Source organism: Carassius gibelio, chromosome B4 (assembly GCF_023724105.1).
Source record: "Carassius gibelio isolate Cgi1373 ecotype wild population from Czech Republic chromosome B4, carGib1.2-hapl.c, whole genome shotgun sequence".
NCBI lineage: Eukaryota > Metazoa > Chordata > Actinopteri > Cypriniformes > Cyprinidae > Carassius > Carassius gibelio.
The window spans coordinates 4,414,618-4,437,420 of NC_068399.1; the positions used below are offsets into that span (position 1 = coordinate 4,414,618).

Sequence of the window (22,803 nt, forward strand, 5' to 3'; positions counted from 1 at the left end):
AAACATAACAGAACTCAAAAAACACAAAACAGAAGTCCATGAAGGACATGTTGAGGCGTCCACCAGGGCGGAGCAGATGACCACCACAGCTGTGTGGTCAAGGCCAGAGTCCTCCAGGGCGGAGCGGACGACCACCACAGCCGTGTGGTCACCGCCAGAGTCCCCCAGGGCGGAGCGGACGACCACCACAGCCGTGTGGTCACCGCCAGAGTCGCCCAGGACGGAGTGGACGACCACCACATCCTCGTGGTCACCGCCTCGGGAACTGCATCGGGCACCGCCTTGGGAACTGCATCGGGCACCGCCTCGGCCTCTCGAACAGCAGCGAGCACCTCCTCGGGAACAGCCTCGCCCTCTGGAACAGCATTGGGCACCGCCTCGAGAACTGCATCGGGCACCGCCTCGGGAACTGCATCGGGCACCGCCTCGGGGACTGCATCGGGCACCGCCTCGGGAATTGCATCGGGCACCGCCTCGGCCTCTCGAACAGCAGCGAGCACCTCCTCGGGAACTGCATCGGGCACCGCCTCGGGAACTGCATCGGGCACCGCCTCGGGAACTGCATCGGGCACCGCCTCGGGAACTGCAACGGGCACCGCCTCGGCCTCTCGAACAGCAGCGAGCACCTCCTCGGGAACAGCCTCGGCCTCGGGAACAGCATCGGGCACCGCCTCGGGAACTGCATCGGGCACCGCCTCGGGAACTGCATCGGGCACCGCCTCGGCCTCTCGAACAGCAGCGAGCACCTCCTCGGGAACAGCCTCGGCCTCGGAAACAGCATCGGGCACCTCCTTGGGCACCGCCTCGGGAACTGCATTGGGCACCGCCTCGGCATCTGCAACAGCATCGGGCACCGCCTCGGGAACGGAAACGGTCCGCTCGGGAACGTTCTCCAGGCCTTGAGGAACGGTCGACGCCTGTCTCCTCGTCCTCCGCCCTCTATGACGGCGAGTCGGTGGCACCTGTACTAGCGACTCAGGCGTTGAATCAGCCATCTTGTGCTGTGGCTCTGGGCTGGCGGCCATCTGGTGCTGTGGCTCTAAACTGATGGCCATCTTGGTCTGTGGCTCTAAGCTGGCGGCCATCGTGTGCTGTGGCGCTGGGCTGGTGGCCATGTTGTGCTGTGGCTCTGGGCTGGCGGCCATCTTGTGCTGTGGCGCTGGCTCAGCGGCCATGACGTGAACCGTCTTGGGAACCTCTAGTATTCTTGATAGCGTAGCGAAATAATCCAAGAATGAGACAGCGGCCGTCTTGGGCGTCGGTGCTGAGCTGGTGGCCATCGGGTACTGTGGTGTGAGGCTGGCTTCCATCTTGCCTCGTGATGGGAGTTTGGTGGCCCTGCACCGCAGCGGCGCAGGGTTGGCGGCTATCTTGTGCTGTGGCGCGGAGCTGGCGGCCATCTTGTGTTGTGGTACTGGGCTAGCGACCACTTGGTGCTGTGGCGCTGGGCTGGCGGCCATCTTGGGTTGTGGCGCTACCATGGCGGGCATGCGCTTCCTCTCACCTCTCCGTCCGCTATGGTGAGAGAGAGGCTCTGATCCATCCCAAAGAAGCCCCGGATCGAAGGGAGGCCATGGTTGAGAGTGATGCCGAGTCTCCTCTCGACCACTCCCTCCTCGGCGACCTCCCCTGGTCCCCCGAAAAACCACCAGGCGAGTTCCTTCAAAACTGCCGCTGTCCCGCTCTGTGGCTGGGGATGAGGCATGGGCAGACATACCTGCTGGTTCTCTGTGTGACGGAGTCCTTCTGTCATGTTATGTGTTATAGAAAACACGGGAGAAGGAACCAATTGCAGGTAAGCCGTTTATTATAAGGGTAATCCAAGAGAGTAAACAGTCCAGGCAGGGTCGAAACCAGAGAATCCAAATCAGAACATAAACAAGACACGAACACAAGGCAAGACACGAATGACGGGCATGAGTAAATGTAACATTTAAACAAGGACTCCGCGTAACACAGACTAAGACAGACTGGGTATTTATACACAGAAGGATAATGGGGAAACAGGAGACAGGTGGGGGGAACAATCAATTACGCAACAAGGAGGAAGGTGACCATATAAGGGAACAGGAAGTGATCTGGGACAGACACCGTGAGAAGGCGGACATCTAGTGGAACCCCGGGGAACAACAACCCAGACACTGTGACAAAATGAGCATTTTTGTATTTTTTTCCCTCTTTTAATTAGCACAGGAGAATCATGTTTATCACATTTATCACATATTTTTGGGGGAAATATAACTTTAAATCTACATTTTCGACCTGATTCATGAACCGGTCCATTCCTGTTATACAGTGACTTTTATGTCCCAATGATTTATTTAATCATATTTTCTCTAAAATGAGTCATATATTTATATTATATGGCTTAAATTGTATATTTAGGTCTTCTTTATCACTTAAAAGGGGATAATAGAAATTATAAATACTATTTTGTATTTTACACACCTTTTCATTGATTCATTGGTACTAATCATACATATTTATAATGTGAAAATAGTTTTTTTCTTTTTTTTTTTTTCACTTTGAGGGTGGAGGTAGACAGACAGCCTTCGCTCCAACCCATCCTGCAGGAAAGAAAGTATGACTTTGATTGGACATCTTCGGGGGTCTTCATTATGATTGATCACGAGTAGCATGAGTTCTGGGAACCAGGTCCTGGTGGCGCACATAGCAATTCCTGCTCCTCCCTGACTTTGCGCAGAGTCTGTGCGAGAAGGCTCACTGGGGGAAATGCATACTTGCGTAGGCCCCGGGGCCAGCTGTGCACCAGTGCATCTGTGCCGAGGGTCCCCCTCGCACAGGGAATAAAACAACTGGCAATGGGTCAAGTCCGGAGAGGCAAACAAATCTACCTGATTTACATCCTGTTTTCGGTCGAAGGCCATAGTAATCGATTGTTGAGTTCACACGCGTGATCATAGGTAACCCATAGCTAAACCTATGAGCGTGAACTCAACAATCGACTAGTATGGCCTTGGACCGAAAACAGGATGTAAGTACAAGTATGAGCGCTAGCTGAATTAACTTCACTTTTATTCATATCTTTCACATCTACTGCAGTCAGATTCACCCGTGTTCACTCTGAAGGAATCACTCACATTGGCTGTGCATTTGTAATGACACATCAAGGATGTTAAGAGGCTAAAAGCAGGTTTAAGACTTGCCCCATTGAAGTCAACAGGGTGCAAATTTTAAAAAGAGGATAACACGGTGTAGGCAACACCGATTTCTGTCGTTGTTCTCTGTACTGACAGCACTCCAAATTTACAAAAAAATTAGCTCAATGTTAAAACTGACCGGAGTTCTCCTTTAAGACCAATCAGAGAACAGCATTCAGGGAACAAACTGTTTCAAAAGAAATATCTCTGTACTTTCCTAACAGCAAAGTTAATACATCAAAGACACAATTGCTTACTGAAAAGATCCCTACATGTATGTTGTGAGTGAGTGACTCGAATGCTGATCACCATCTACTGTATTTAAGACTGTGTGTGTGTGTGTGTGTGTGTGAGCTTGTTTATGTGGTTAAGGAGGACACAGATTTGTATAATGACATGGGTATGACACAAGTATTACAATGATGAGGTGGTTTATGAGGACATGTTTAGTGTCCCCATAATTCAAAACGCTTATCAATCATACAGAATTAGTTATTTTGAAAATCCAAAAATGCACAAAGTTTCCTGTGAGGGTTAGGTTTAGGTGTAGGGCAATAGTAAATACAGTTTGTACAGAATAAAACCCATTACGCCTATGGAGAGTCCCCATAAACCACATATACCAACATGTGTGTGTGTGTGTGGACCTAAGCTAATCAAGAGCAGAACCCGTCTTGGAACAATATTGGTACAAATTTACTTAACATTAACAATTATACTAGGTTTGGTTGTAGCTTGTCTACATACATCAGCCTTACTTACCAAACAGACTTGCCTAGAATCTCAATACACCTAAATTAGTCCCAGTCTGTGGCTGTTCTTACCTGTATTTTTAGGCTTGGCGATTTTTCCCTAGAAAAGAGAAAAAAACATTGAGTTAAGTATACAATGTGTTGAGAAACAGTATATTTTGATCATTAACCCTTGGCTTTTTTCTTCTTAGAGTCTTCTTATCTAAAAGAAATGAACATGTTTCTTAATGTCATTTTAATGTTATTATAATGTTTCAAAAACAAAATAATAATCAAGAAAATAATTATTCATTCTGCATGCTTATTTCAATGTGCGTAGAACCAAGACAGTGTATTCACCTCATCCTTCTAAGAAAGATCGTAAATAAATAGCATCTGATTTTGAACATAAACTTAATGTCGTATTTTATGCTTGAAATGATGTAGTAACAATGCACTCCGAAATATGACATTCTCCGAATTTACAAGTTAAAGCTACCACTCCAAATTATCAGTAAGTTAAACTTAATGCAGGCAGCTCCAGGTAGCCAGCAGAGCTCAATAAGGAGCACCCATACCATACAGATGTCTACTACTTACCAAGGGAGTTGAACAACAAAGTCCCAAGTCTCTCCCGCTCTTGAGCGATAGGGAGGCATTGGAGGTGCCCTTGTTGTCCCTGGAGGATCATTTCTGCAAACTAAAAGATCAACAGAAAGTCTATTTTAATGAAATAATGTAACTTATAATAAATGTGAACAACAAATTGTGGTAAAAAAATATTGGACTATATTTCAAGAGAGGATTATGGTGCTCATTTAATAATTATATGACCATGACTCCTGTATCGTGTGCTGAAGGTAGTACTGTGTCCATGTCAAAAATCCATTCATATTTGATCTGAAACTTTCATTCAAAATTGCTCTAAAGTGAAAACTAAAAATACTTATATTTAAAAAAACAAAACAGAAACATTATGCAGAAAACAACCAAACTGTACCATTAGTGAGAACACCCCACATGACAAAGAGTCGTTTTGTAAGTCATGGTCCCTCTTCATCATCTTCCAGGGCCCTTGGCAGCCTCTGCTAGCAGCAAATAAGCTGAAAGATTAGAGAAAATAATTGTGAAGGAGATCTCTGCTGAATTTTCATTATCTCATTTTATAGAGCAATACAAAAACCTTGTACCTCCAATTTTCCATTATTTGGAAGCAATGCTGTGGTTGCTCCCCAAGGAGTCGATGTAGGTAATAGTTCCCTGTTTCAAGTTGCAATGCAACTTCAAGGTGAAGGGGAAGATGATAATTTTTTTTTAAAGATAATAGAAAATTACTTCATTTGGAAGTTCAAATGGGCCCAAAAGGGCCTCTAAAAACTACCCAGAAAGAATTTGAAAGGCCCAATTGTCCCAAGGACATTTTCACTATGAAGTCCTTGGGACTTCAGTGTTTCTAAGTCTGCATGGGTGAAGAAAATAAAAGTAAGTCACCTTACTTAGGCTAACAGGCACAAATGTAATCCAATCAACTATTACATGTAGCATACAAAACTACTTTAAAGTAGTGTTGGCAATTAGGCGAATTTGTTTTTTCCCCCCGATTTTTATAATCTTTGGAGCCTAAATTCACATTTATTGACTAGCGACTTTTTTGCTGACTTCTGAATGTGTTGGTTTCACACATTGTTTTGGTGATAACCATCAAAATACAGTCTAACAGCGCTCTGTTTCAAGTGCTTATCTGTGAGTTAGTGATGTCACACTAGGCTGAAACGGGCAACTAGAGCACATGGGCAAAAGTTTTAGACAAATGTACTATGTTGAGGCAAGTCGGGGCCACATATTATACAATTTATAAATAGCCTAGTTGTGTTGAATGCCATGCCTATGACTTTATATGTTACAACAGTGCCAGCACTTCTCATTATTTTACAAATTTTTGGTAGGCTACAGCCTCATCATGAGCCTATTAGATAAAAACAATCTTGCAAGCGCTCGGACCATGTGTTGCCCATGTGTCTAATCGTTCTAAAAACATCAGCTAAAAAAAGTACCGGAATGTGCTCTACCTGGTCGGATGTATGCAAATTATATCATTATGTATGCAGATGATGCCATTGAGTAACATAGATTAGGAAAAAAATAATTTTGAATAACTTACTGTTCATTTGGCTTGGTAAAGTTTCCCTTTACAGGCAAAGACAAAAAACAAAAATTAAAAACATGTATTTCTGCTGAAGCATTAAATTGGATACTTATGAATACCTATAACTAGGATACTTACATCCCCGAGGCAAAACTTAAATGGAGGAAAAGACAATGGCCTCAAACTAATTCTAAGCCAGGACAGGGTAGCCTGGGATCAGTGCAGACCTGAGACCAGGAGAGATTCACCGTCCTGCCCTTAGACCACTTCTGCCCTGACACGAGAAAAGACAATTGACTCCCTTTTGTCCAACTATAATGCCCTGAGAAGAGAAAAATATGACTTCTGCCCTGAGACTAGGAGAGATTCCCCGGCTCTGGGACAAAATTGTGGAAAATAATGGTCTCTGCCCTGGGACCAAATGAGACTAAACAGTCATGAAGAAAAGCCAAATTTATAAATTTAACTCAATTTATAAATACAAATTTAAATTTAACATTGTGCATATAAAACAAAAAAAGCTCATTGGAAAAAATGAAATGTAACATTGTAGTAGTTAAAGGTTTATTTTTAGTTCAGATTAACATTTGAGGGCAGCAATTGTATTCACAATGTCAAAATAAAACCGGCGTAATGTTACTTGAAAGCATTATTGATCCGTTAATAACGGAGAAATGAGAATGTTTCTCACTAGATCTTGCAGCGATGTTATTACTTCTGTGGCGAATTCAAATGCTTTCTTTACTGGATCTCATTAGCGCTGTGTAGTGACAGTGTCGCATGATCACGATCGGCTCGCGCTGCACTGGTCCAAACTGATAAACGGTCCTTCAACCACACAATAACGAGCAGTTTCGTTCCACTTGCATTACGTTTGCCATTTGATGTTCGGCAATGTTGTGGTCGCGCCGGCATCTCTTACATTAGGAGCGTGCTCATCTGAAAATAACGAAATTTTGGTGGGCAGGAAAAATGGTCCAATGAACCGTTCGGTTTGAAAATTCGCAGCCTACCGAAAACCGAACCGAAAGCCTCGTACCAAACGGTTCAATACGAATACGCGTATCGTTACACCCCTAAAGGTGACGTTTTTCTGAATTATCTTGTTCTTCTACATTTTTGTGATAAGAACCACTGGCAACAGCCACCATAACTATGACAGCCACTGCAACATTTTAATGCAAGCTACAACACTAGCTTGCTTCTGAAACAGTTGGCTAGCCTATCCTTAAGCTACAAGCTGCACAATTATACTATGATATACTATGATGAAACCAGGGGGGGGGGTCACACATAGGTGCACATACAATGCTCCATTTTCGAGAATATTATTATTTATTTTTTTAAACGTACTTTGAAATGATAACCACCAGTTCCTCTTGCCTGCGCACCACGGAGGGATTTTTTGACGGTTGAGATTGGAAATGGTGGCCCCGCCTCTGCAGTTCTCTCCCCTCTTGCGATTGGTTGTCAGATTGAACCAATCACAAACGTTTCTGCCCTCAGGACAACTTTGAGTCAAGAAAATTCCCACCTGCAACAAAAACGTGAACAAACACTGAACGATTGTCTTTTTATTAACTAACATTAACACAGATTAATATATTTATTGTTCCATGTTCGCTTGTGTACCGTGCACAAGGTTTATGAGCATAGTCCATGTCTTCTTCTCCGTTTTAAGTGTATCTCTGTGGCCACATGCTGGTCTGGCATGTATACTACATCGCTTTGTGGTTTCATGTGGACAAGGATTTTCCTGGAGACGAGGGGAAAAAAAGATCGGATTGAGGTTAGCTCCATCTCCGTGTGGCATTGACTTTAAACCAGGTTTTAGTTGGTCAATGGCACAGTCTATTATTGTGCCGGTTGTATGATAGGGCCCTAGGTTTGTAAAAGTGAAAGTGGTACGAAAGCTTTTATTTAAATCTCAGATATACCCTTACCTCTCAATTGATTTTTCGTACAGATATCCACTTTGAAATGGTTTTAAAACTAAAGCTAGGTTATTTATTTACAGTTTACCAAGAAATCATTGAACTTCAGTTCCACTTCAGATGACTCGATAAGCAGCATTGACAACAGCGAAGATGATTATGTGCCTGAATCAGAGAGCTGTTCAGAAGAATCTGAAGAGAACCTTCCACAGCCTTTGTCCAGTCCCTTCTCCCAATGTGGCATTAGATCGGTATGTTGATACTTCCTCATCTTCCGTGAATGCAGACAAAGAATGTTCCCCACTTAAAGATAAAGAGTAAACTACACATTCAGACAATGACTGCAGTAGTGAGGTTTCAGTAATGAAACTGAAAAAGACTGCATATGGCCAAAGAATGTACAAAAAAATGCAATATAATAAACAGCTTTCACTGCTCCAAACCTTTCTGCAAAAATAGTTCATAAGAATGAATTGGAGGTAGCAAAAGCTCTTTCTTTTCCAAAGGGATCTAAAGAAAGAAGGATTAATATGGATATTTTGAGGAATAAAGGGAACCATGAACACAACACAAATGTTCAACCTTGTCAACATTCCACTGCTAAACATGTGCATGCACTGTTTGAACTGCCAAGGGCTGTTCCGAGGAAAAGCACTTTGGAGGCATATGTCAAGGTGCAACCTGGCCAAAAAGTGCCAGGTCACAAAACCAGGTAGATCCAGAGTTCAAGCACTCTGCTTATGCGTAGCCTGTTCCTGAAGGAGTTACAAACAAATTATGGAAACAGATCAGTGACATGAAGCAAGATGAAGTAACATATGCAGTTAAAAATGATGCATGCATCATCAAATTTGGGGAACACTTGTGCACAAGAACCATGCACAAATACATCAGAACTAAAATGCATGAGGCTGGAAGGCTGTTGGTGTGTGCTTGGAAAGTGGGAAGGTTGCAGAGTATTAAAGACTTTTTCATTTTTTTTATTAAGGGCTGTTAAAGATACCTCAGGATTTCGAGAAGAAGATGAGGTCTTCGCAATTCTATCTTTGGCATTGAAACTGAGGCACAACCTTAAAAAAATGGCCGATATTGCAGAATATCAAGCAATGATTGCAGGAGAAGAAAAAGATATCCAAAATGTAAAAATCTTTAAGCAGATGAATACCACAAAATGGAATGAATTTGTGTCCTCTTCAGCCTTGAAGACGCTTAATGAAGCGAAATGAAATTCTCCAGAACTCCCTTTTACTGAGGATGTTAAAAAGATGCACATGCATCTCAGCAATCAAACTGAATTGTACCAAGAAAAGCTCAAACTTGAGAAAAGTCAATGTTTTACATAACTGTTCTTTTCAGATCAATTCACATCTCTGAACTAAGGGATGGGAAACTCTTCTCCACAAAAGTAGTTGTGGTGAGATTTTTGGAGTCTGAAGCAACTGTCCCTTCAACCCTAGATAAGGTGAAGGTGGCCATGGGGAGCAATGAGATTTTTGTCCTTACTGATTCACATGGAAGTCAAGTGTTGGAATCAGAGGGGACTACTGGTAATGAAAATACTGTATATGCTCCATTTTCAGATTGTGTAGTGCACGCGCCGAACGCGTCTTTTCGCGATCACAGGAGTAGACTGAAAGGCTATAGTTTGAAAGACGGAGGGGAGCACGGAATAAAATACCTCAGCCTTAATACCCTCCGACTGAGATTTACTATAATCAAATGGCGCAACCTGATATTTATCTTTATTTCTCAAAGAATAACATGGGTGCTGATCTGCATCAACTCCATTTCGATCAGCTATTAGCCTAATTAAATTGAAGTCAGAGGGGCCAACTAGCATGTAAGCTGAAGGCTAGTTGTCTCCAACAGAAATCATTAGCTAATGATGTCAGTTGTTACAATGGAGGTTATTGCACATGTAAGAATAGAGTATGGTATGTCACACCAACCACTTTTTCAGAAATTTTGCTGGGCAACATCTCAGCCGATTGATTTAGTCCTGATTGGGTGTTCATGATTATTTTTGTGATATGACATAGAATACATATGAGGGTTTGTGTGCGTATTGTTCTGTGTGTGTGTATGTGAGCGAGCGAGCAAGTAAGTGTGTGAATGTGTGCCTGCACAGTAAAATTACCAGTGTAAAAAATGCAGTGTTAAATGTTAATAACTCCCAAAAAGTTGAATTAACAATCTACAGTGTTGATGAGTACACCCTGTCTTTGTAGTTGCAGGGTGCAACATTATGTGATTTTATTTTTACACTAAAAGTGCAAAAAGACGCGCCAAATTGTCTTGACTCCACCCTCAACGACTGCCTTGTGGGGCAATTACGCCATTTTGTCTGCACGCGACGGAGAAGGTAAGTCTGTTTCTGCGCTTTTCTTGTGTTAACATTATTTAAATAAAAAATACACATTATCTCGAATACGTTTAGAAATAACTGTTCTGCTGATGTTTCTTTTAGGATTAAGGATGCTCATTAAAGTGAAGTTCAACCATGAACAAAAGTTTGTTAAAGTTTCTGGCGCCGACCTGAAACTCTCTGATTTTCTGGATGAAGGTAACGTTAACTTGTTAATTTACTTGTAAAATGAATTTTTAGTTGTGTTTGTAGCTGCCATTGACTTAAAGAATTTTTAATTTTAAACTGAAACTCGTTTTGGTTTGTTCACAGCCTTTGTGAAATTCGGAATTCCCGCCTCCAAACGCGCAGAGACCAGGCTCTACGATTCGTCTTACACAGAAGTTGATGAGGATGTTTTCGAGGAGGTTATAAAGCAGCCAAATTTAGGCGTTTTTATTCTTCGATTCGAAAACTCGTCACACGGTAATTTATCTTTGTGTGTGTGTGTGTGTGTGTGACTGTGACTGTGACTGTAAATGCTATTGAGCTTTAAATAATGTTGTTTGAGCCCTTTCAGTATTAAAACAAATGGCCCTTTACACACGATTTGACCATATTTTTTTCTAAATATTAAAAATCTAAAAGATGCGCATCAAATTTGACACCTATATGAACAGTTTTAAAGTTGGTTTTATGAGTTTAAGTCATTATCTTCAAAGGCTATTTAAGTTAGAAACGTTGTGTGTAATTTTAGAAACGTCCCTAAATTGGCGAATATCAAACGACAAGTTACGTTTAAACCCGTTTTTATTGCTAAACCAATAAGTGTGAAACTCCTTTTGCTAATGAATGTACATTACTGAAAACGCGTTAATGCGACGGTTTACGCATTTATCGAGTCACACCCTGGCCGTTTCTCAATACCAAGAACGCAAAGTTCGGACTTAGCAAGATCGACTCGGGAGTGCAAACTCCTAAGAACGGGAGGACGCAAGGTCTGTAAAAGGAACAGCTGCGTACTTGATAACGTCACTCAGCTCGCCTTAGCTACTCCGGTTATCCTTACTGTATTTACAATAAGATGAAATATAATATCAAACACCACTGCTTCTTCGTTTTCATTTAAACAATAATAGCCACAAAAATGTAGTTCAGGTAGGGCAGATATATTTAGATTATCTTCACTCACTGTATGTATACTTATAACAAAATGAAATATAAAACACAACCACATATAAAATATAAAATATACACACAAATACAAAAAACGTTAATATGGGGTTCAGGCAATATTTGCATATATATATATATATATATATATATATATATATATATATATATATATATATATATACACTCTGATTATCTTTACTGTATGTATTAATGTATGACTACGCTGCCTCTTTTGGTTATGTCAGTTTTAATGAAAAAATAATAGCCATTAAATATGTATAAAAGTATAAGTATGAAATAAAAGAGGCTTATATAATAGGAAATAAAGACAAAAGCAAACAATTCAGGTAAATGTATGCTACATCAGCGCTGTAATATAAAAGTTAATATAAACTAAAATTTGTGTTCCTCCCAAACGATATGACCAGGAACAAATAATAGATTTATGAAGATTGTCTGTTAGATACACCTAAAACAAATAATATTTCATGTTTAACTACTACAGACACATCCAAGCTAGTGGCAAATGTCAGAAGGACAAGCTGAGGTGAGACTGCACTCGGCGGTATATATGAGCACTGAGTGCCCGGTGATCACCTGGAAATAGGCGAAGCAAATTTTCAAATATGCACCATCTTTATAAATAAACTGCAGATTTGAGTTTTAAACAACTAGCCTACGTTCCCGCCTGAAAAACACTTAAATGTACATTTCATGAAACAATAATAGTAATATTTTGAAAATTATGCAGGTTTTGTCCTCTGCCATTAACGCTCGCTGGTTGTTGCAAAATGCATTGTGGGTTACCTGCTCCTTCAAGTTCACACAAGTCACATTTTGATGCATCCTTGATAAAAGGGGAAACATCCCAAGAACAATAACACATCTGGGGATTTGAACTGTACTTGGCTAGATGTGAACTTTGAATTAGAACAGTACTTGGTCAACAACTGATGACATTTCACAAGTCCACAAGAATGCAAGTACAGACAAGAATGCATATTGAGAAACGGCTCCTAATTCCACCATTAAAAAAATGCAGCCGATGTATTGAGGTGAGGACTTGTTAAACGGAATAAAAATTTGTCATAACCATGCAGGCGGGTTGCCTTATGTCACCAAATAAATTAAATAAAATCTTAAAATAGAGCGTATATAAAAACACTTTTCAGTCTTCCAATACTAACGTGTGAATTGTATAATACCCTTTGTGCTCTGCATGTCCTTCGCACTTAATATTGTGTATGTAATTTTGTCATAACGGCGGCAAGACAGCAGGGCTATCACCTAAATTTTGCACAAGGTTTTGTGGTTGTTTTCAGAATCAGAAAGAGCTTTATTTTAACAGTCATTTGATGACAATTATTTTTCAATAGATTTGGCCCAGGTCCCTTCTGTGACAAGTGAAGAAAGCTCATTGCAGAATGCAAACTATGAATCTGATGACACCAGTCTTCTAAGTGATGGAAGTCCTTCAAGAAAGCAACAGAGGGTTGAAGACGAAGCCAGAATTGTGAGTCTGTGATTTTTGCATTGTATATTATTCTACAGTACAAATTTTAAACCTGACTATGAAAAACAAGAAATGTAACTGTGTGACTACTAACTACACAATCTCTGGCCCTTTTCACACCTGGCATCAACATGACTTGGATGATAGTCACAACTAGTAAGCCAAGACACATTGCTGTTTAAATCTTGTCAATTATATATGTCTTTTGTGACTGCTTTTGATTTCATGGTGAATGTTTTGCTGCTTTAAAGAACACATCACTTGCAGGGTATTAAAGGGTTAGTTCATCCAAAAATGAAAATTCTGTCATAAATTACTCACCCTCGTGTTGTTCCTAACACGTAAGACTCTCATTCAGTTTTGGAACACAAATTAATATATTAGTAAGGAAATCTTTCCCTCTATTGACAACTGATGCAGCTGCAATGTTCAAGGCCTAGAAATATAGTAAAAACATCCTTGAAATAATTAATGTGTCTCCAGTGGTTCAACCTTAAATTTATGGTTATGGGAATGGGATTTTTTATTTTATTTTTTTGAGCTAAAAAAACTAATGACTTCATTCAACAATTTCTTCATCAATCTGTAAAAAGTCCACGTTGAAATGGTAAACTAACATCTATTTAAAAGAGCCTAAAGCAGGACAGAACCTGAAGGACAGAAGAACCCCATCCTGGAAGCACACTGTTTACGGATTGATTTAGGAGTGAAGAAATTTAATAAAGTCATTTGTTTGTTTTTGCACACAAAATACATTCCTGTCACCTCATAAAATTAAGGTTGAACCACTGGAGTCACATGGATTATTTCAGAATGGTTCTTGAGAGGGATATGGTTTGTCAATAATTGTATTACGTAACACTTTGCAGTTGGTCCAAAAAATCCTGCAGACTAAACCTGGTGGAGACGCAATCATCAGGGAATACAACAAAACCAAAAGCTTGACTGACAGCACCAGGAGAAAGATGATCAAGATTCTTACTGCAGATATGACTGAAAAACACAGGTAATCTGATGCCGTCCCAAAAGATTCTCCCACAGAACACAAATGACAATTTTAGAAGATCTGGGCCCATATTCACAAAACATCTTAAGGCTTAATGTAGCTCATAACTCACCAATTTAGAAGAAAATCTTAAAAAGAATGTGTGTGTCAGTCCTAAATTTAAGACTCCTAAATTTTTGCTCTAAGAGTATTTCACAAAGCATTTTATCATTAAAAGTAGCTCCTAAATCTGTGAAATCTTAGGAGCAGTGAAGTGGACTCCTAAGTCACTAAGACCAAGCCACAAACTATCCTAATATGGCTTTTGGCAGCAGTCTGCCTCAGAACGTAAACATTTTAGAAACATTTGACGATAATGAGCTTTTAAAAAGGTATCGCCTTTGGTTTTGGAGGTTATCCCAATCCATTTTTTTCTTTGATTATATCCTTGTTTTCATTAACCTGCTGGGCAAGAAGTAACAGCTGTGCTTGTGTCCTGTTTGGTTTTCTTTTACATTTGCATGTATTACTATCAGCCATGATTATTCTACTCTGTTTATTAAAAGGCTGTTTATATGCATATTCACTAATTGTTTAAGAGGCCGTTAGCTGAACATATGACACTTGCATTTTAAAATCTTTATTTGAATGTGGCAATTAACATTTTTATTTTTAAATCTTTATTTGAATATGGCATCATATTGCGTTCTCTGACAGAGACTATCAGCCAATCACTGTGTGCATAGTTAGTAAGCATGCTGACATCCACAGCAACAAGGTCAACCCCGCCCTTTCTCTGAGCTTAAGACTTCTCTGTATTCCTAATTAAAAGTTTGTCCTAATAGGTTTTAAGAGAAAACTATTAGCTAAAAACTTTTACTGCAGTTTAGGTGAACTCTTAGTGGTAAGATTAAATGTTTTGTGAATACGGGCCCTGATCTGTCAGCTTCTTAAAGGGTTATTTCACCCAAAAATTTAAATTCGGTCATTAGTTACTCACTCTCATGTCGTTCAAAACCCGTAAGACCTTTGTACATTTTCGGAACACAAATTAAGATATTTTTGATTTAAATCCGAGAGCTTTCTGACGCTGCATAGAGAGCAATGCAACTTAAATTTTCCCAGACACTTAAACCTAGTAGGGACATTGTTAAAGCATAAATAAAGTCATTATTTTTGTTTTCTTTGTGAACACAAATATTTCATAGCTTCATAAAATTATGGTTAAACCACTGATGTTACATGGACCATTTTAACAATATCTTTACTACATTTCTGGGCCTTGACTGTGGTAGGACCCTTGTTGTCTATGCAGGGTCAGAAAGCTCTTGGAATTCATAAAAAATATCTTACTTTTTGTTTCGAAGATGAACAATGGTCTTACGGGTTTGGAATGGCATGAAGGTGAGTAATTAATGATAGAATTTACATTTTTGGGTGAGCTAACCCTTGAGTAATCCAAGTCACATTTAGAGCAATAAAACAATAATTCAAATTACTACATTTGATCAATTAAAGTGAAAGTTTACACCAAATGAAAGTGAATTTACTCATCCTTATTGAGCTGTCAAAATGGCTGAAAAACTAAATTAAAAATTTTTACTTAAATATTATCAATATTCTAATTATGTTAGAATTAAAAAGGCATAATTTCAGTTATGGGAAAAAAAGCTTTTGGCTTCTCTCCTGAGGCCACAAGAAGGCGCATCGAGCAAAATATTATGCATATAATTTCTTCAAAGCATAATAAAATAAAAGGACTATCTTTGAAAAAATTGCATAATGTTTAAAATAATGTTTATAAACCATATATAATTATTAAACTTGCTTAAACAATTAGAAACAAAACAACATCATGCATGTATGTATAGTTTAATACAAAGGACCAAAAACCAATCAAAAAGAATGCTTTCTTCGTGTAAAAACTTGATATGCAGTGGGGTGGGGAAAACTGCTATATAGTCTTGAGACATGTTTTTTAAAAGTTGAACTTGCATATATTTGACATAGCTTTACATGCGGCTATCTTTTGTGAGAGGCGAGTGCAACATTGATATATGTCCCTCTAGAAAATGCGATAAATGTTTTGTGTGAACGGCTTCAGTTTTGACATACACAACATCTTCCCAGCATCGATTGTTCTCTTTTTCCGCAATATTTTGAATGAACAACGTAGCAGCACCGCATCTAGTGGGTTAAACTGGATAGGCTAACAAAAGCCTTAAAATGCAATGACACTTCATCGTCGCATCGCGTGCGCCACTGATAAGGCTGCCTGACGCACACCTAAAATTCAAATGCAGATTTTTTAAATTCGATAAGTAAAAAAAAAAAAAAAAAACAGCCCTACATCCTTATATTCATGCCAAGATGTAGGTGTTTTTTTTTTATAGAAAAACAATAAAGAATATTTTTAGCAGATACTGTGGTCCTTGGAGGTTTAGATAATGCAAGTCAATGCTTAGCATTCCTTTGAGAGTCAAAAAAATCATATCAGGTTACACTAAATTAATACCCATGGCTCATGATGATACACTGAGGTCTTATGAAGTTAAAAAATCAGTCTGTGTAAGAAACTGAACATTAACTAGGACGGCTTGATTATGGCAAAAATCATCACAATTATTTTGGCCAATATTGTAATCTCAATATTATTTAACACGATTATGAGTGGGCCAGTTGACCAAAACTTTATATGACTGATTTATTTAAAGATTTCTCAATTCTCAATACCACAGCAGAATACTAGGGTAACTAATTAACAGACATACTTGCAGACATACTTAAATTTCATTGTTTTATTTTGACAGCACATCTCCACCCAGAAATATTAGGGAAATGTATGCCCAAGGAATCGTTGCCCTGTTTCCATATCTTCGTGATCCCTACACAAAGAATGGATATGTAAGTGAAAATAATTTTTGTTAAAATCTAGTTATGGGGTAGTTGGTCACCTTTGTATTTATTAAGATGTGTTTGTTTTTAAAGGAACATTATTATGACCCTCAAAGTGGACAAGGTTACCTGACTTGGAAAATAAAGAACATTCAGAGGAACAGTGCATCATCAGAGAACTGTAGACGTTCCTCACAGTCTTTCAGTGGTGGCCCAACTTCGGAAAGAGAGGCTGCATCCAGCACAGATGTTATTCTCACTGAAGAACAGTGTAGAGAAGCAGTTTCTCTAATGAAACACACCTCAGAAGTGGATACCATCAAGATCAAAATGAAGGAGACATTTCAGTACCGTCGCAAGATGATTCAAGACCCAAACAGAAGCACTGATGTGTTGACGGAATTTCCACGCTTCTTGGATGTTCAAGGCCTGGTGAGAGAACATGTCTATGTGGTGATAAGAGAATTTCTTTAACCCGGTCATTGGGTTGGGGTAAAACAAATATTATAGGTATAATGCAAGTTCAGCTCAATTGACAACATTTGTGGAATTTAGTTCATTACCATTTACAAAGAAATATAAAACTACAATGTATGTGCATAGTCACACATTTTTGAGCTTTATGAATTCTTCTGTTAAAACACATTATTTGAGCTGTAAAGTTGTTTGAAACATTTTTATTGTGTTTGTATTAATGAATGTTTATGATGTTTTTGCAGATTGAACAGGATTTTGTTTTGCTCTTTGGTGAAAAGACGACTTCTAAGCTTTTAGAAAGGTGGCCAACTACATTCATGCACAAAGTTATTCAGCAAAGCAAAAGTCTTAACTCCTCCCAAGCTCTTCAGGACTTGATTGACTGTGCCGAAATGACTGTGAAGGAGAATGAAATAGGGGATGCAGGTTAGACTGTCAGAGTTCAGTATAAGATTGTTTAGACTTCTCCATGTATTTTTTTTTCTGATGTCATTTATTTTATTTTTTTCAGGATGGAACAGTGACATTGCTTCTATTCTTCTTTTACTTCATTTGATCCCACCTTCACCACAAGGCAGAAAGAGACCTGGAAAGATGTCCGCATCTCAAGCAGAAAAACACCTCGTCATCTTCAAAAAGGTAAATTTGGTCTTTACTGTAATTTCCTGTAGTCTGCCGAAAATCAGTGTCTGTTGGGCTAATTGTATTGTGAAAAATTAATGTAGAGAGAGTCAATTGGAGAGCTGATTTAATTATTATTTTTTATTTTTTTTATTTTTTTTATCTTTAGGCCGGTACTAACATACAAGAGCACCTGGACTCAATTGAAGAAAGCACACAGCCATACCTGCTTGCCATGGGTCCAAAGAAGAACAGCATTCATGTATACTACATCATTCTCGACAAGAAAGCCATACCGTGTAAATCAGTGAGTGGTCTCAGTGCCTTTGATGAACTTTTCAAAGCGCACTTTGTGTTTGGTGCATCTTACAGCAAAGTCCTGCACAACATGTACACCTTTGTACAAACAACAGTTTTTCAGATTGACATTGGGAAAGTCAAAGAGTGCCCAAGAGTTGCTGAACTCAGAGCTAGATTCCTGCGTTAGATTTGATTGCTGGGAAAAATGATTTGTTTTGTTTGTTTTTGTTGTCTGAAAAACACAAATGTTCTTGTTCGACATCTAAAGTTAATTCATGGGCTCTTGCCTGGCAAATCACTTAGACTGAAATGTGGTGAAGCAGGTTGCTGTTTAGAATTTGCAACTTTTTCAGGTTTTCGCAAACACTTAAAAAGAGTTCATGAAGCAGGTGAAGTTTTGTTATGTGTAGAGGATGATGCTGTTGTTCATAATGCAGTTGGGCTACCAAGTAATACTGATGTGGCTACATGTTCAAAGGACAGTTCTTTGCCAGTTCCCAGCAAAAACACTACCGATTTGTGTGCATCAGCAATAGCACAATTGCAAGCTGCAGGTGTTAGTCAGACTACTGTTGATACTTTTGTTATGTCTATGGAGGAAGTAGTTCAAGACATCCAGGATCAAGTAAAAGAGACCGCTATAAAATGCTTATTTTCAGAAAACACGGACATTAAAAGTTCAATTGAGCAGTCATTTCATGAAATTGAAAACCCTTTCACCATGCTTAATTCCATATCTAAACGAAAATCATATTTTACTAAAAAATGGGGAATTGTCCAGCCTGTGGAGAAAGTAATTGGGGTCAGATTTGACAACAGAAAAAACAGGACTACTGGAACTTATGTGCAAGTTGCAGTGACTGACAAGTTTGCCTATGTTCCAATACTCCAAACATTACAGAACATTTTAAAGCACCCAAACACCACATGCAGGTTCAAGTCAGGTTTACCTAATAAAAACGGTATTTACTCTGATATTGAAGATGGACTGTACATAAAAAGTCATCCCCTGTTTTCGACTGAAAAAAATGCACTTCAGATTCAATTGTATTATGATGAATTCGAAACTGCCAATCCTTTGGGCTCAAAAAAGGGAATTCACAAATTAGGCGGTATATATTTTACTTTGAGAAATTTCCCACCACAATTTAATTCATCTCTAACAAACATACATTTATGTGCACTTTTCCATGCCCAAGACATCAAAACATATGGATTTGATGCAATATTGGAACCTATTGTCAATGACATAAAAGTCCTTGAAAACAAGGGTATACAAGGACCTGCTGGTTTTGTGCGTGGAAGCATTGTCCAAGTAACGGGAGATAATCTTGGTTTACATGGCCTTTTTGGATTTGTTGAATCTTTTAGAGCTCGGAATAACTGTAGGTTTTGTCTCACTGAAAGAGAAGATTATCAAACTGTGTTCTGTGAAGATGAGCCAAATGTAACTTTCCGCACCAAAGAAACACACTTGCGACACTGTGAAGCTCTACAATCAGACCCAACACTACAACATGTTTGTGGTGTGAAACGTACATGTTTGTTAAACACTCTGCAGTACTTTAATATATCAGACAACTTTTCTGTAGACATAATGCATGATATTTTAGAGGGAGTTGCTCAGTTTGAATTAAAACTTGTTTTAAAGTATGTTCAAGCTAATTTTTTGACAGCGAAAGAGTTGGATGGCAGATTAAATTCATTTAATTATGGGTACATGGAGAGGAGAAATCGGCCTCCTTCTGTAAAACTGGATGACGAGAGCAATGATTTGGGCATAAATGCAATACAGTGTTGGTGTCTACTTCGAAATGTGCCGCTGATATTTGGTGACATTGTGCCCCAAGACGATAAATACTGGCAATTACTACTACTTTTACTACAAATAGTGAACATTGTATTTTCTCCCATTTTAACTGAAGGACTTACTGTTTATTTGAAACACTTAATTACTGAGCATCACAGGCTGTTCAAGTGCTTATTCCCAGGAAAGAATCTGCTGCCTAAACATCATTTAATGTGTCACTACCCTCGGTGTATACGAAATATTGGGCCTATTGTTCACATGTGGTCAATGCGATACGAGTCCAAACACAATTTCTTCAAGACTCAACCAAAATGTTTCAAGAACATAACTAAGACGCTTGCCAAAAAACATCAGAATTTCATGGCATATAACTGGGAAGCCTTTAACCATGACAGAATTGTACTTGGACCAGGAAAGAATGTGTGTGTCAGTGACTTGAATGAAAGTGTTCAGATTGCATCTAAGTTGAACATTCCTACAGAAACAAATGTTCTCTCAGTGAAATGGGTGAAGTATAATGGAACTGAATATCGTTCTACCTTAGTTATTTGTGGTCAGGTAGACCTTGATTTGCCAGTGTTTTATAAAATCAGGGATATTATTGTCAGAAATGAATGCGTGTTACTGGTTACATCGCAGCTCAAAACTGTTTGTTTTGATGAACATCTTTTTGCCTACAGAATTGATCACAGACCCAGCGCATCTCTGAAAGTGTTTACTGTCAGTGAACTCACTTATTACAAACCTTTTGATGTGCAGATGTCCTATGGGTCTGATAATTTCTTTTGTTTTGTTGTACCCTACTGTAATCTTATTCAAATTTAGCTGTCACTTGTTCATGTCTCTGTGAAGTTAATGAGTTTGTTTTATCCATTTTGTATTTCTGTGCAACCCCTCATGAATTTGACTGAACTGTTGAATGTTGTTTTAAAGTAGCCACTTTGCCCAGTTTTTAAATAAAAATTAGTTGTTATATCTGTCTGAAGACTCTTGATTTTAGATTTGATAATGTACATTGACACCATAGAACAAAGTAAAAATAAATTTTGCACTAAAAGGAATACTTTCTTGATAACACTTTGACTAATCCATAGGAATAACAACAACATCAAAAGGTGTTAAATGACCCGTAGTGTAAAGTTTTAAGGTGTTAAATGACCCCAGTGTAAAATTGTAAGGTGTTAAATGACCCCAGTGTAAAACTTTAATAACAATAGTAAGTGTAACATTTTACACTCTCAGTGTTATTTTTCAGCACTATAAGGTGCCATTTTAACACTGTAAATTCAACACTACAAACAGTGTACTTTTAACTCTGGAGAGATTGGGACCATATATGATCTTTAGTAGTGTTAAAATTAACACTTTAAGTGTTAAATTGACACTGCTGATTTTACTGTGTGTTTTAATGAACATGTATAAAAAGATATACCTAGATAGTCCTTAATTGTTTGCTACTCCATACTTAGTTTGCCAAAACCAACAAAGAATAGAAAGCGGAAGTCAGGCATGTTTTGCATTTGTCAGTTTTTTGTATCATATTGACATTTGTAATAAATGCTATGATGGGCAAGACCGTTTTTGAATTGTTTGCCTTTTTGAGCGGATATGTCTGTTTTTTCTATCCCACAGAGGCAGAAATGGATAAAAGCAAAAAAATAAAAAAATTTTTGGATGCCTACAGTTTGCTCCTACCACAAAAGGCATTGCTGTTTATCCAATTAGAAGTGCTCTGAAAGAAAGAGTGAAAAAAGGTAAGACAAGCATAGCAGAACACCATACTACTCTTTATTTGTTCTATTTACTCTATTTAAGCTAAACTAAAGTCAAGATGTTAAATTAAAAAACTTGTAAAGCTGGCAAATAGTCAAATAATGTAAATATTTTATACAGTATATAGTACAGCCTCCTCACTAAAATACTTTAAATATCATGGTAAAACCTGAAATTGGAAACATGGCGGCTGTTACCAAAGCCTGATGCAAAAAATATGTAAGCATGTATTGTTGTTCCTGTCATAGGGCAAACAGAATTGCTGATTGACTGGGAGCCTTGTGCAACATGGTATGTGTTCAACTAAATGACAAATACCGTAATAAGATTGCTCTGACTCTCTATTTCACTCTCACACACGTTTTGAAGTCAATAGCTTTTACCTAGACCTGTTTTGAATAATGTGCAAATGTGTTTGAAGTTGACATTCCCAATCGAATAACTGAAATATCACATGTAATGTAATTGTCTTCAGCGGGAAACATTGGACTCCTCCTTGGGAGTCAATTAATTTTGTAATATATGTTTTGTTTTGTTTTTTTTGTTTTTTATTGTACATTCAATAACGTTTTTTTTTTAATTAATTTGTGATATTTCTTTACAAAGTAAAGTGTTGTTTACAAGCCCTGTGTTGAAGATGGTAGATGTTTAACATTTCCTGCCATTTCAGAACTGGATAATTCAAGAATGCCTAACTTCATACAGAAACATGTTCTTCTTTTGATATTTGGTTTCTCAAGAGGTTAGTAAATGATTAAACACAAATGGAAGCAGGACTCTGTACATGTCTGTACAAGTCAAATGCAATTTATTGTAAATAAATAAATTAAAAAATCCCTCACAAATGACTGTGTTAATTTAAAATGAATGTGCAATATCCATAATGGTCATCACAAACACATTTCCATATGTAATATGCATGGCAGTTTCCAACATT

General features: G+C 38.6%; 1 protein-coding gene and 1 pseudogene across 2 annotated transcripts; one reads left to right on the forward strand and one right to left on the reverse strand.

Moving 5' to 3' along the window:
* Positions 1-22,803, reverse strand: part of LOC127955977 (gastrula zinc finger protein XlCGF57.1-like) — a 202,483-nt pseudogene that overhangs the window by 153,993 nt on the left and 25,687 nt on the right.
* Positions 10,099-21,061, forward strand: LOC127955957 (uncharacterized). 2 transcript variants are annotated; one of them, XM_052553661.1, is made up of 10 exons: positions 10,099-10,334; positions 10,440-10,535; positions 10,650-10,802; positions 12,869-13,005; positions 13,875-14,011; positions 16,801-16,894; positions 16,979-17,317; positions 17,605-17,788; positions 17,874-18,001; positions 18,153-21,061. In XM_052553661.1, exons 2-10 carry the CDS (start codon positions 10,448-10,450, stop codon positions 18,468-18,470), a joined length of 1,578 nt encoding a protein of 525 aa, XP_052409621.1. In that variant the 5' UTR covers positions 10,099-10,334; positions 10,440-10,447; the 3' UTR covers positions 18,471-21,061. The 2 variants fall into 2 exon arrangements, with proteins under 2 accessions (XP_052409621.1, XP_052409619.1); XM_052553659.1 differs by having other exon boundaries at positions 10,099-10,535.